General features: G+C 52.5%; 4 protein-coding genes across 4 annotated transcripts; 1 reads left to right on the forward strand and 3 right to left on the reverse strand.

Moving 5' to 3' along the window:
- Positions 1-1,843: 1,843 nt before the first annotated feature.
- On the forward strand, positions 1,844-2,942 carry BDV17DRAFT_287213 (uncharacterized protein; the record flags this gene model as incomplete). Its single annotated transcript, XM_073761113.1, has 2 exons — positions 1,844-2,386; positions 2,457-2,942. The coding sequence occupies 2 exons, from the start codon at positions 1,844-1,846 to the stop codon at positions 2,940-2,942; spliced, it is 1,029 nt and encodes a 342-aa protein (XP_073620395.1).
- A 1,123-nt stretch (positions 2,943-4,065) lies between these two features.
- BDV17DRAFT_111974 (mRNA-binding protein RRP12) lies at positions 4,066-8,348 on the reverse strand. The gene is made up of 3 exons (XM_073753867.1): positions 8,213-8,348; positions 6,244-8,151; positions 4,066-6,193 (listed from the first exon to the last, which is right to left on the reverse strand). The coding sequence occupies exons 1-3, from the start codon at positions 8,273-8,275 to the stop codon at positions 4,307-4,309; spliced, it is 3,858 nt and encodes a 1,285-aa protein (XP_073620396.1). The 5' UTR covers positions 8,276-8,348; the 3' UTR covers positions 4,066-4,306.
- A 636-nt stretch (positions 8,349-8,984) lies between these two features.
- Positions 8,985-9,938, reverse strand: BDV17DRAFT_111982 (U6 snRNA-associated Sm-like protein LSm1). Its single transcript, XM_073753868.1, has 3 exons — positions 9,474-9,938; positions 9,276-9,391; positions 8,985-9,207 (listed from the first exon to the last, which is right to left on the reverse strand). The coding sequence occupies exons 1-3, from the start codon at positions 9,763-9,765 to the stop codon at positions 9,034-9,036; spliced, it is 582 nt and encodes a 193-aa protein (XP_073620397.1). The 5' UTR covers positions 9,766-9,938; the 3' UTR covers positions 8,985-9,033.
- Positions 9,939-10,139: 201 nt separating this feature from the next.
- BDV17DRAFT_252269 (uncharacterized protein) lies at positions 10,140-12,375 on the reverse strand. Its single transcript, XM_073756526.1, has one exon. The coding sequence runs from the start codon at positions 11,656-11,658 to the stop codon at positions 10,831-10,833; it is 828 nt and encodes a 275-aa protein (XP_073620398.1). The 5' UTR covers positions 11,659-12,375; the 3' UTR covers positions 10,140-10,830.
- Positions 12,376-12,460: the final 85 nt, after the last annotated feature.

The following is a 12,460-nucleotide window of genomic DNA, read 5'->3' on the forward strand; positions in this document are numbered from 1 at the left end:
AATGATGAAAACCAAGCACCCATAGCCAGCCGAAACAGAGATAGTGAAGCACAGGATCAGAAAAGGGCGCGCCGAAAGGTGATCCAGACGACCACGAAGTGAGGAGTCTGGCCAAGATTACACAGAATCCTCGGCGACACAGCCAAGGACCATCGAGAGGAGATAAATGAAATCCATGGTCGAACTCGGCTCTCGAGGGGGGTAATCTGGGTAAATCACCACGCCACGCGAAGCCACATAACCGCGCGGGAAGCTATGGAAGACAGGCAGCTCCACGGATTTGCGACAGCTAAGGGCTTGGGTTCAAAGACAGTGTCTCATCACGCGTCACCTTTTGCAGATTCGCAAGATGTTGGGAAATCGACTGCATATACAACAAGGGGTTGAAAGCCTAGTGACAACATGCCACCTGAACTGATGATCGGACTCAATTTTGAAGAAAAGACAAAGAACAATCTTAAATCTCCATGCGTTTTGTCTTTGTCAGAAAGAGGGTGCAAAGGCGATACAGTGTCTCGGCGGGCTGGGCGAGTCTCGGCAGGAGGAGTACTCCCGCGGACCCGACGTGATCAAACGCAGAGACAACCGAGAGCGGAGTAAAGTTTCATACTGAGGTCCGAAGCTCATAGCCGGGGTAGATGAGACCATCCAAACAGAGACGCGAGATGGTGGACGCCTGAAAGGTTAAAGAGAGGTTAAGTTGAATGTGAAGGTGACGGAGTGAAGAGTGTGAGAGCTCGAAGCGGGCAGGCGTAAAACACTCCGAAAAATACAATACTGATACGCCCGCCAACCAAAGCCGGACCATGGCCGAGCTCCAAGTTCCTCCACTATCTCCAGGAATGATAGCATGAGTATGAGGCATCGTATGTCCACTTATTTATTTATTTATTTATTTATTTATCTATGCTACTTGATGGTGCTATACTAATCATCAGCCCTACTCCGGATTAACGACTATCTCAAGATGAGACTATAGTGTGTGATCTCGGAAATAAAGCCCCAGATCAGCGCCGGGCCCGCCAAGACCGCCAGGCCTCAAACGCGCAAACCACACTCCACCCACAGACATAGCGTGGCCTCAGCCTCTTGGCACTTCTTGGCGCCGTACCGTACGGTAAAGCCTGCCACTTCACACCTTTTGCAGCAGTCAATCTCCTGCCAGCATCGAGAGACTACTGCGACTACTACTGAGCGAGAGACGAGGCGACGGACTAAGGCTCGCTAGCACGATGACTCTCTGTCGCTCCGGCTGTCTTCACCACCAACATCCCTATCTCAACGGTCGAGGATGATCGCTTCTGCGCCTGGGGCCAGCCAGCGAGAGTCAAGGGCTGGGCATTGGTAATTGCCAAGCGGCCGCCTTCAGGTCTGAATTCCCTTTCTGCTGCAAAGTTGCCCTCGCCGGGAATTGTCTTTGCTCCTAGTTTTCTCGTCCTTTCTTGGGATGCTGTAACCTCATGGCCTTATAAGTCTCCTCTCTTCCTCTCTTCCTCTCCTCCCCTCTCCTCTCCGCTCCCCTATCCCCGTCTCCAGTCCTCCATTACTCCCCCTCCCACCACCCCCGTCGCTGTGCTCGCTCACCCCCTCTTCTTGCTTTCCCGCCCGTGCCGGCAGCGTCGCTACTATCGACTATCGACTACCTCGCAAAGGAAAATAAAATCTCCCTTGCGCTTCGAGCCATGCAGTGAATTGGTCCCGGTGCTCTCGCTGTGCACTGCTTGTACCACCTGGCGTGCCTTCCGTCGCATTTTAGAGGGGGCAGATCTCCGTTGCGCCCTTGTTTGCTCCACCGACTCTCGACTGTCCTGATCCCTTTCCCTCTCGCCCTCGACTGCCCGCAATGAGGCATCCTGATATGTCCCACTCGCCCGCCTACTACCAGGACCAACCCCAGATTGTGGCCGCATACCTCGCCGATGGTGAAGGCCATCCTCCATCGGCTCCCCCAACGGCTCACCTACCTGCGGAGACGCAGCTCTCGTCACCGCGACACAGCGCCGCCAACCACGACGGGAACGTTGACTTTTCTTCGTCGGAACGAGCCTCCGTCCACACTCAGAACTCCAGACGGTATCCCTCCGATTCGTGGGATCCCTCTCACCCCCAATCCAAGCGTCATTCCCGTCAGCTGTCTGTGAAACCGGTATCCCAGCCTGTCGCGGCCCCAGTGGCGCTCGTTTCATCGCACTATACCAACGATAATCCTATATTGACCTACAATAACGGAGCCGCGCGCAAAGAAGACCGTACCCGAGGCAGCTGGACCGACCACTCGTCATACATGTCGGGGGACAATCGTAATACTGGTGCCGCTCGCGTTCAAAAAAGAGCAATTCAAGGCGACGAATTTGTGGATGATAGCCAGGATGCTGTCGTGATGCTGGTGAGTCGAACCAATTCATTTCTTTGTCGTTGAGGCGTTTTAGCGTGCGGGACTAACCGTCTAACTATAGTTTCGGATGTCTCTACCCATTCCCATCTTCTCCCTCGTCGCTTCCATCTATACTGTCTTTGGACTACTTTTTACTCTTTTCATCTCTCCTCTCCGACTTTGTTCATGCATACCATATCTCCGCAAAACATCATTTCGCACGCAGCTGTGCGATCTATTGGTCCCTCAATTGCATGTCCATGAACGGTTGATTGGGCTTCGACCATCACGCTCGCACTCAGTATATAATGACGGCGACCAGTCGTCAGGCACAGATTACGCCGAGGGCTACTCGATAGGAGGCCTGCTGATGGTGCTTCTTCTGTCGTCACTAATGTCATTTGGCTTGCTTCTTCTCGCATGGACCGCAGCATTCTTCTGGGTCTTCGCCATGATTCTCGGCAACCCTGATGGCACGGAACGCAAAGATGACGGTCGAGCAGCTGTTTTGGGTGTCACTCGATGGTGGCAGATATGGCTGAGCAGAGCTCGTTCACCATCTGGGTAGCGCCTCGCCCATTGCTTCCTTCTCTGCCTTTCAACGTCTCGTCCAGCGTGAGCCTCCTTTTCGACCTTTAAAACCGTTTTAATGCTAGCATGATACCAATGTTTGGGAAATGTGGAATGATTTTGGGTTTTTCTATCTCTGCGTTTTCTGCTCTTCTCGCCATACCCTTTTTCTCTGCAGCAGCGATACCTTCTACTACCAGCACATACGACTCGGCGTTGGAGTTCAGGCAACGGCGGGTTTTGTTTTTCTTGATCTGGAATTTGAAAGCACGCCATCAATATCCTCATTGTGATAATCGTGCCTGGTGGGCACCGGGACCTTAGAAGGGCTTTGCTTTGATGTTCACTGCTTTTTGTACTTTATCAGTCTACACTTATAAGAATTGATACCCAGGCTGGTCTCTGTGCTTCACAATCCTCGTCCTCTTGTCGAAACGACTCGATCTTGTTTGTTTGTCTTCCGTCAACTAGATGACAACGCAATACAGCCAAGAAATAAGCCATGCAAAGATCATGGGAACGAGACGCTGTCTGACTCCATTGCAGGGTCTGTGCTGTCATCTGTGTGTCTGCAGAGCTTCCTACTCTGTACGGGATAGGGCAACGCATCCGAGGTCCACAAACTTACAAAGTCATACATGTAGGCTTCGCAGAGTAAGCATACAGAGGAGGTAGGGTTCCCGTTACCGTTATGTAAGAGCAATTGGGCAGCCAGTCAGCTTGGGATTGGGTTGGTTAGCTGTCGATCTTGTGTCTCGCCGATCATCGTCATGCACGGGTGAGCGGATGAATGCCAGTGGATAGGACAGGACAGGACAGGACAACTGACAAGACGGTGGTCATGTGGGAGATTTCATCTCGAGCTGGATCAGAATGAGGTATTGATTGAGATGCTGCAGAGTAATAATCATTACCTATGCACTAACCATGTATCTCCGAGGTAAAAGTACGTATGGACTATGGAATGCACTCAGACGGATCTGATCTGACCAGTGTTTATGGACAGAAAAGATCGACCGCTAATTCAACTACCGAGGACAGAGTACAGACTAGGTAGATCAAGGGTCCAGGGAACAAGTCGAGTGGGACTGAATACAAAGTAGGAAAGAAGCATCGTGACGTGAAGACTGAATGAATGAAGTACAAAGTACTAGATACTAACTACTAGGGTATAAAGATACCAACCTAGGCAGACATAACGAACTAACCACACGAAAAGAATGAAGAATAATAGACAACAAGCAAGATGAGAAATCATAGTGATAAGTGCATGATCATGGATTTTCTAGCCGCTGAATTTTTTGTGTGTTTGGGTCATGTCATCTCTCGAAATCGTAGAGGTATGTACGAATAAAACTGCCGTTACCTGCGTCCCCTACCCCGTCCAACACGGATCCCACCTCGCCCGCTCTGTCCCGCACGGGGATTGCGGCGCTTTTGAATCCCGCTAGGACCATGGGTCTTGGGCGCACCGAGACCGCGACGACCGGGTTGATTAGGACCGCCGCGACCTGAGCCTGAGCCTGAGCCGCCTCGTCCGCCCCTGCCCGACGAAGACGAGGGTCTCTGGTTAGCGGGAGCATCATTATCATCGTCAACATCCATCTCGTCGCTGCGCTGGCCCTTCTTCTTCTGTGCCTGCGCCATACGGATCTTGCCGCGCTGGCCGCGACGGATCGCATCGGGCCCGGCAACGGCTTGAACGTAGGCGTTGATTCCGCTCTCCCCGGCGTCACCGTCAAGGCCGCCGCCCATGTCAGCGTCCTCGTCATCGCCGAGGAGAAGACGGCCATCGGGACCAACCTTGGCGTTGCGCTTGCGGCGAGAGCCGGGGCCTGTGTTGAGGAAGCGGACGCTCGGCTTCGTGGTGGAGATGTTGGCGAGGGCGTCTGGCGCGAGGAGATCGAGAGGGTTATCTTCCGGAGAAAGTTCGCGGATGTACTGCTCGCTCTGTTTACCCTTCTTGGCGGCCTTTCGGCCTTTGGAAGAGTGGGCGGTTGTGGTTCCCTCGTCGTCGACGCTAATCTCGCTGGCGTCGTCGTCTGAGTCAGTGAAGTCGGAGTCGTAGACGGCCTTGTCGAAGGCGTTGCCGAAGGACTTGGTGTTCTTCTCTTTCTCGGCATTCGCGGGACCTTCGTCCTCGTCTTCGTCGTCACCGCCGGCTTCGCCTTCCTTCTTCTTCTTCTTGCGGCGTTCGCGAAGCTTCCGAATGTTGACCACCAGTTTGCGGTCTGCTTCGCCGACGAGTTCTTCGAGGGGCGCAGCGCCGAAGCGACGGATGAGTCGGTCGAGGATACCCTTTACCTTGCTCTTAAGGCGGCCCTTGTGCTCTTTGCTCCAGACCATGAGGTTCGGGACCAGGGTGTTGAGACGAGCGCGGAGAGCATCGTCTGGAAGGACAACGACAGCAACCTTGACGAAACCGAGGACGGAACGAACGATTTCACGGTTGTTGCTGGTGAGGAAGAGTTCCACGGTTTCGACAAGCTCCAGCCGCATGGCGGGCTGAATCTCCTTGTGGAAGTCGAAAAAGAGTCGCGACAGCGCTGTGACTGAGGCGGCGACCATGTGTGGAGAGCTACCTGCAAGACCCGCAGACACCATTGTGAAGAACTCCTCGATCGTGGCAGGAGCATCAGGGGCGTCATCGGGCATGTGAGAAACCAAGGAGTTCCGAATCTTGGTGCCCGGCGGGTTCAGCTCGGCGTCGAAAGTGCGCTTCGCAAGATGGATAAGCAGGTCGAATGAAGCGGTGCGGGCCTTTTCGTTACTTTCCTTGCAGCCCAGCACAACCTCGGATAGAATTGAAGGGATGAAGTGAAGGTCGGAAGATGGGAGGTGTGAAACGAGCTCGTGGATGGCAAGCATGCGATCCCGGCGGGCGGACGCCGGTGTCTTGTCGGCTGTAGCAAGCATGAGGCTCTGGAGCTCTGCAATTCGGTCCCGCAGCGCAGAAGCTCCTGTCTCTGTTAAAGCCAAGCGCGGGATCAGCTTGTATGCTTTTTTGATGAGCTGCTGGTCACTGGTGCCACCGTTCAGGATCGCCGCCGCGAGAGCGAAGAGGGCAGCGAAGCTAGACCGAGGCAAGTATATTGACATTGCAATGACCAGGTCAATAAGTGTGTGAGAGGTTGGTGGCATCTTGTCGCCAGAATTCGTAGGCTGGTTGCCCTGCTTGGCTGCCTCTGCCTCCGAAGTCACGGACGACTCCAGCATAGAGGTTACCCGTTCGAACGTTTCGTTCAATTCCTGATGATATTAGCAAAGAAGACAATGAAATAATAAGTTCAAATGCTAACCTTCTCGGGCGCAACGCTCAGATAAGCATTGATACATTGGAGGATGTAGCCTCGGTAATGAGGCAGCGTCTGGCTATACACGTTGAAGAGAACTGCTAAAAGGTTGCTGGCAAAGCTAGCCAAATGAGCAATGTTCTTTTTTGCCGCCTCCCTCGTGATTCGGCGCTGCAAAATCAGGTCCTCCTCCTCACTCTCAACGGACAAGATAGCCTGGTTCGACTCGACCAAGTTCTGAAGCGCCTTGCAAATGTCGACTCTCAAATCTGTCTGCTTGTATAGAATGTTTGACAGAAGCTCTGCGAAGCTCTGGTCGATCGATTCGGTCAGATCAAGTGGAAGCTCACAGTATCCCGGGAGGATGGCCCAGGTTTGCTGGACAAGAGTTTCGAAAATCTTTGCTTCAGTCGCCTTTTCTAAGTTTGTGTACTCCATGACCTTTCCATAGAGAGCCTCACTAAGAGGAACGAATTCAGAACGGAAATGACTCAAGTTCGTATTAGTGACGCTGTCGCGAAGAATTGGGAGGAACCAAACACGGCCTGGCTGGCCGGCTTTCTGTTCGATCAGATTGAGAGGCAAAATCTCCAAGACAGCTTCAGGGCCCATGGCTTCGATCGCGGCACCAAGAACATTATCGGCTTCTTTCTTTCCCTGAAAGGCTTCATTGCTGCGCAGTTCTCCGATAGTCCGGACGACATCATCTAAGAAGGGGCTCGATTGCCATTTGAAGCTCTCAAACATGGCAGCGCAGACGTTGAATACTTCCATCCACGCGGCTTGGTACTTCACAGATAGAAGATCCTTTGTAGACTTTGCGAGCTTCTCTAATGTTTTCTCGTAGACAGAAGGTTCAAGGATGACGCTAGCCGGGATACAGTTGGCGACGAACGAGACCAAGCACTCTGATGCGGATACTCGAATGTTGCTGGATGGAGACGCGAGGTAGCTGGAGATCATGTTGAATAAATCGGGTAACTTTTCGAAGGTATCTTCGGGAGCGATCTGGGCGGAGACGTCGTATCCGCGTGAGAGTACGGCAATCCATGGGGGCAGTAGCTGCGAATCGTTCTGTGCGGGCTTCAACTCGGAGATCGCTTCGAGAAGACGAGGAAGTTTCGACGAAGTGAATTCGTTGGCCATGCTAGAGAAAATAACCTCGAATACCTCAAATGCGCCCATTGTAATATACTCATTGCTCGAACGGGATGCGTTCATCAACAGTTCGCACAGCGGTTCAATTTTCTTACTCGGCCATCCTCCCGATGCAACCGCAACCGTCTTGACCAATTGCAAGGAATGTATCACGAGAGGGTCACTGCTCTCTCGACTGTGGGCATCGTGGCGGCCGCGTTTCTGCTTCGTGGCCGCGGTGATACTATCGCTAAGGGTCTTCAGCGAACTCTCAGCGCACATATCTGCAGCCGGGTGATCGAGAGAGGGGCTGGGCGGGGGTGTCTTGAGAACCTTGATCAAGGCATCCTGGGCCCTCTTGCGCACTTTGGGGCGGTGGTCCACGGACAAACTGAGCAGCCCCGCGATGGCTCGGCGCGGTCCAATCTGGGTATGGGGGAGATTCCACGCCGCTGCATCCTGCGCAATGAGCAGCGACTCGAGGCATCCGATGGATGGGCGGAGAAGCGGGGCTTCGACTTCGGGGAGAGAAAGCGCAGGCGCGAGGTTGGTGAGAATCTGGGAGAACTTGGCTTGAAGGATAGGAGCCGGGACGTATGTGGTGGTGATATCGAGCAGGTAGACAACCGAGGTCGCTAGATCTTTGTTGACGATGCCTTGGGCGGCGGACAGCGACTGCGAAAGAAGAGCTAAAAGCGCGGCGAAATAAGCAGTGGGTGAGAAATCTGCTTTCTGGTCCCGTAGTGTGTCTTCCACGGCAGACAGCACCACGGCAGTCTAGATCGCGACGTTAGTAGTGTAAGAGAGGCTTGGGCGGGTTCAAATGCAAGCCACTAACATGGTGCTGGTTCTGCAACTTGGGAGACTTGATCTTCTCGAGCCTCTCGGCCAGGGTCGCCATGATGAACGGATCGACCGACAGGCGAATTGAGGAACCGTTTCCTGAAGACCTGGGGTTGACAGGACGATAAGAGGGCGAGGGAAGGAAGAAGTTTGCAGGAATGCGGAGACTTTTTGTGGTTGAAAAAAAAAGGTACAGACTCTTGGCGGCGGTATCGATAGCATTCACTCCGCGATAAGCGGACACTACCTAAGGTAACTACGAATACTCATAACGCAGTCCTTCTCAATGCATAGTGAATTCAACGGTGGGTAATCTTGAATTTTGTGAGACAGGGAAGTCAATGGGCGATTAATACTAATTATTTCATGCCCGTATCCCCACGGAGATTATCAAGCATCAAGGCTTCTATCTGCATCACCGCCAGTTCATATAGACATTAGACATGCATTGGCATCGTATCATCGCGCATTTCTTAGTCTTCATTCAGGGGCTTTGCCCGCGCAGACTCTAACCCCGAGCTTCCTTGACGGGCACCGTATCCCTCTCGTCATGATTATCACGTCCTCGATTCCGCAGCTTGGTGCAGGCGGTCAGATTGCTCAATTTGATTTGTCCGGCGCAAGCACTGCATCGAGAAGCGATGAACTACTTGGCCTGACTTCTGCGGCGGCTTGTTGGTCTATATTCTTGACCAATGGAGCACTGGCAGATGTTTGAGCCCATATCCATTGCAGCACCGTTCGAGGTGAGCCGCACGTTGACAGTGACCATTCGGCGGAAATAAAGCGATCAGCCGGACGTCGATTTCATTCGGTCTAGAAGAGTATCTCCCCGCTGTGTTCGGGTTCGAAGCCAAGACCTTGTAGCTTGTTATGCGACTTCTTGTCGTGAGCTTTTCGTTCGGTGTCTTCCTTCTTCTTCAGCTCATAGACTTCCTTGAAGGACGCTTTAATAAGATTCGGTGGCATGTCGTCTTCCTTGTCGAGATCCTAAATCGAAGAATAGACATGTCAGCATATTGAATCATACTGTCTGGATATGTGGAGGACAGCCATACAATTTCACCCAGCAATAGCACATTCTCTCCGCGAACCAGGAACACGCCCCGGGGAATATCCGTGTACAAGTTTCCAGCATACAACCGCTCTATCGTTTCTTGGAGGACAAGGTTCGCTGTAAGCCGGCAAAAAAGCGAAGTGTTAGAGAACGCTGCAAGCTGTCGCGCGGCTGGCCGGGCGTATCGAGATTTCCATACCAAACTGATCCCACGTCCTCAGAACCCCAATCAATTTTCTGCCGTCTCGTAAGACCAAAACTAGCTTCTCTAAAGGGGTGTCAGCTCCGATTACATGGGTCAAAGGCCAGGGCGACGCACTATCTGTCAAGTCCAATAATTGAGCTGCGGTCGTGAACATCTGAGGTGGTAGTTGCGGGGGTCCGTGTGTCATTGGCGCGGACGGTCCTAGGCTGCGCTCTGGAGGGAATCCCTGCGGAGGTTTGCCTTGCTGGCCGGGGCCCGCGGGGTCATTGATCGGTAAGCGCTCCATTGTGTCGGTGAATTGCGATTTGGATTCGAGGCGCGGGGGAGAAAGCAGAAGGGGAACAGCCGACGGTGATTGAAACGCGCTTGGGCGGATCTGGCGTACAGTTTGGCTGATAGAGAAAGGATGAATCAACTATTGCAGAGCACGAGAGGCGTTTTGACCGCAGGAGCTCGTACGTCGAATGGTAACAATCACGGTGACTTGGAAGCTGCAGGACTACTGACGCTTTTGCAACATCGGATGTGGAGCGAACCTGTTTGTCTTGTTTGTCTGGCTGCATCGTACATTCCCAGTTACTTCCCCTTTCAAAAAACAACCTTGAAAGGACATAGCGCTCTTTAAATCTGCTTTCCTGTGATTTATTCAATACTTTTGGCCCTCGATTCATAATGACTGTTTTGGCGACCCTGGGTGCAAATCCTCCAGGGCTGCCATGTCCTGAGATCATCATCCATATTGCATCCGAACTATATATTGGGTTTGCCCTGCAGCCATGGAAACATCTTGGAACATTATGGATACTCGCAAAAGAGGGTCATGTGAACAATATCTAGTCTTAATAGAACCATACTGCTCTATTTAGTCGAGTTCCTTTTCAACGCTTCGCACGAATCGATGCCTCACATCCACTCGGCGCTCAGACGCAGCGCAATGCAAGGCTGAGCACAATCCAGCCACAGAAGATCTGTCCGCCACACAGGTACCAGTCGATCTGATCGTCAGTGGTCGGTGACGTCTGGACGAATACGGGTTCCGTGGGGTAAATGAGATGTATCTCAGGCGGTGTTTCACCGATTTTCGGCTGACGTTATCAGGGGATGAGTTCAGGCTTCTCGCGATCATATTCCCTCTGCTCCTCCCCATACAGTCAATCGTCATCATAATACGGACATTCGATAAAAAACATGAAGAGAAAATAAATCCGCTAAATCATACACGCTGTTCAAAGTGGCAGACGCCCGCTTATCAAGATCACCAAGAGCTCCTTCAAAATGTGCGGGGACATGAAGAGCAAGTCAAATGTGTTGAGGATATTGGCTGAAGATGCACGGCGCCAAAGATACCTGGCTAAGGCACATTGACACCGCGTCGTTGCCCTCGCATCCTATCTTCTCGTCTCCGGCTATATGGAACACAGTATGGTTCATCGGACGAGCCAACGCTCGCACGGACAGGATCTTGCCGACGATGATATGCTGGACTAGATGGCTGTGGTGAGAGCTGCATCGCCTTGAATTGATCGACGCTGATAACCCTTAGATTATAAAGATATCGCATAAGTTCAAAATCGGGCCGACTTCCTGCAAGCGTCTGACCTTGCTGGTAGTGAGTTACATCCACATGCTCGAGCATAAGGTCCCAAGCCCGCTGCTGAGGGGTACTGCTAAACTGCTCCGCTGGACACAAGGGGCACCGAGCCGTGTCTGGCGGTTCATGTGTACGAAAGTGACTTAGAACATGGGTCTTCCATTGTTCGGAATCTTCAAAAGTATCGTGACAGTCGAGGATATGGAAAAGGCAAATATATGGCTGCTGCTGGCGGGGAAGAGGAGAAGCTGGCTGAGAGGGCGAATGTATTTGCCTTTGGGGTGCATGATCTGGAGGTATGATAAGGGCCCCTGTGCCATCCTCTTCCAGAATACCGCTACCGATGATTCCTGATGCCCACATGGTGTGCAGCGACACGCTTGAGGGTGTTGATCCCGACCAGACACTATTGGTCGACAACGACGGGACTCCGGTTCTTGAGTTCGGCCTTGATTTGATTCTAGGGCCAGCGCTTTGCGTATCTTCGCAATGAAATCTCTCACCCTCGTCTTGCTCCATCTGATCTGGTTGCGAACGACCGTTTCCGCGACCGCGAGATTCTAGGCTGGTTTTAGAAGAGGCACTCATGGCTGAGCGACACGGGATATTGGTTTTGAGAAGTGTTCAGGCGACCCTGCTTTCACATTCTTAGTCTGTGAACGGCGAGCATAGAGGCGGCCCCGACATGATTGCGACACCATTGTTATCAAGTGCATAACCCTGCGGGGCATCGTCTCTGGAAATGGAGGCATCCCGACGGACGGCGATGCGGAGAGAGGGCCAGCTCATTACCTCTTGACACTGATGCTGTTGGACGCAAAGCAAGCAAACGATAGACGCGACCTCCCTGGCCCTTTTTTGCTTTTTCTTCTTCCGAGGCCGAATTAGACTCGCTAGCAGACATGCCTAATCGAAGTGGGCAACTGCATCAACTACGTGGGCCGAGATGAGGATGAGCGAGTCAGCAGCCATGGTTGAGTTTGAACGGCATTCAGAACGAACAGACCATGGGCGGGGTGAAGAGAGATAGACAGAAATCGGATAAGGATGGAAGGCTCGGAGTGAATAGCACTGGATGAGGCCAAACGCGATGAGATGAGCAAATGAGGGGAAGGCGTGACTTAGGGCTGATTTGCGAATTAGGGGCAATTAATCCTGAATCTCAGGTGCGGAAGCCCCCGAGCTTCAGCTTAGCTTGACAGCAGCTATAAGGCCTATCAAATAAGGTAGAACTATAATAAACTCGCCTATAGCAACGCTGCGACCACCGGACAAGATGGTGTGGGATCACTGATACCCAACGGTCGCCAAGGCGGTGAGCTTGCTGCCGTATTTACACCACGTGACCGGCCACCGCTCTATTTTGAGGGGCTCCGCGGCGTTTGTTTGT

This window comes from Aspergillus undulatus (genome assembly GCF_047715775.1).
Source record: "Aspergillus undulatus strain CBS 261.88 unplaced genomic scaffold BDV17scaffold_3, whole genome shotgun sequence".
NCBI lineage: Eukaryota > Fungi > Ascomycota > Eurotiomycetes > Eurotiales > Aspergillaceae > Aspergillus > Aspergillus undulatus.

Excerpts from the sequence above, each read along its gene's own strand:
- BDV17DRAFT_111974 (XM_073753867.1), bottom strand. The coding sequence starts at position 8,275 with ATGGCGACCCTGGCCGAGAGGCTCGAGAAGATCAAGTCTCCCAAGTTG. Across the intron at positions 8,152-8,212 it reads AGTTGCAGAACCAGCACCAT|ACTGCCGTGGTGCTGTCTGC; the intron begins GTTAGTGGCTTG and ends GTCGCGATCTAG. Across the intron at positions 6,194-6,243 it reads TGAGCGTTGCGCCCGAGAAG|GAATTGAACGAAACGTTCGA; the intron begins GTTAGCATTTGA and ends TAATATCATCAG.
- BDV17DRAFT_111982 (XM_073753868.1), bottom strand. The coding sequence starts at position 9,765 with ATGGAGCGCTTACCGATCAATGACCCCGCGGGCCCCGGCCAGCAAGGC. Across the intron at positions 9,392-9,473 it reads GAGGACGTGGGATCAGTTTG|CGAACCTTGTCCTCCAAGAA; the intron begins GTATGGAAATCT and ends GCCGGCTTACAG. Across the intron at positions 9,208-9,275 it reads TGCTATTGCTGGGTGAAATT|GATCTCGACAAGGAAGACGA; the intron begins GTATGGCTGTCC and ends TCTTCGATTTAG.
- BDV17DRAFT_252269 (XM_073756526.1), bottom strand. The coding sequence starts at position 11,658 with ATGAGTGCCTCTTCTAAAACCAGCCTAGAATCTCGCGGTCGCGGAAAC.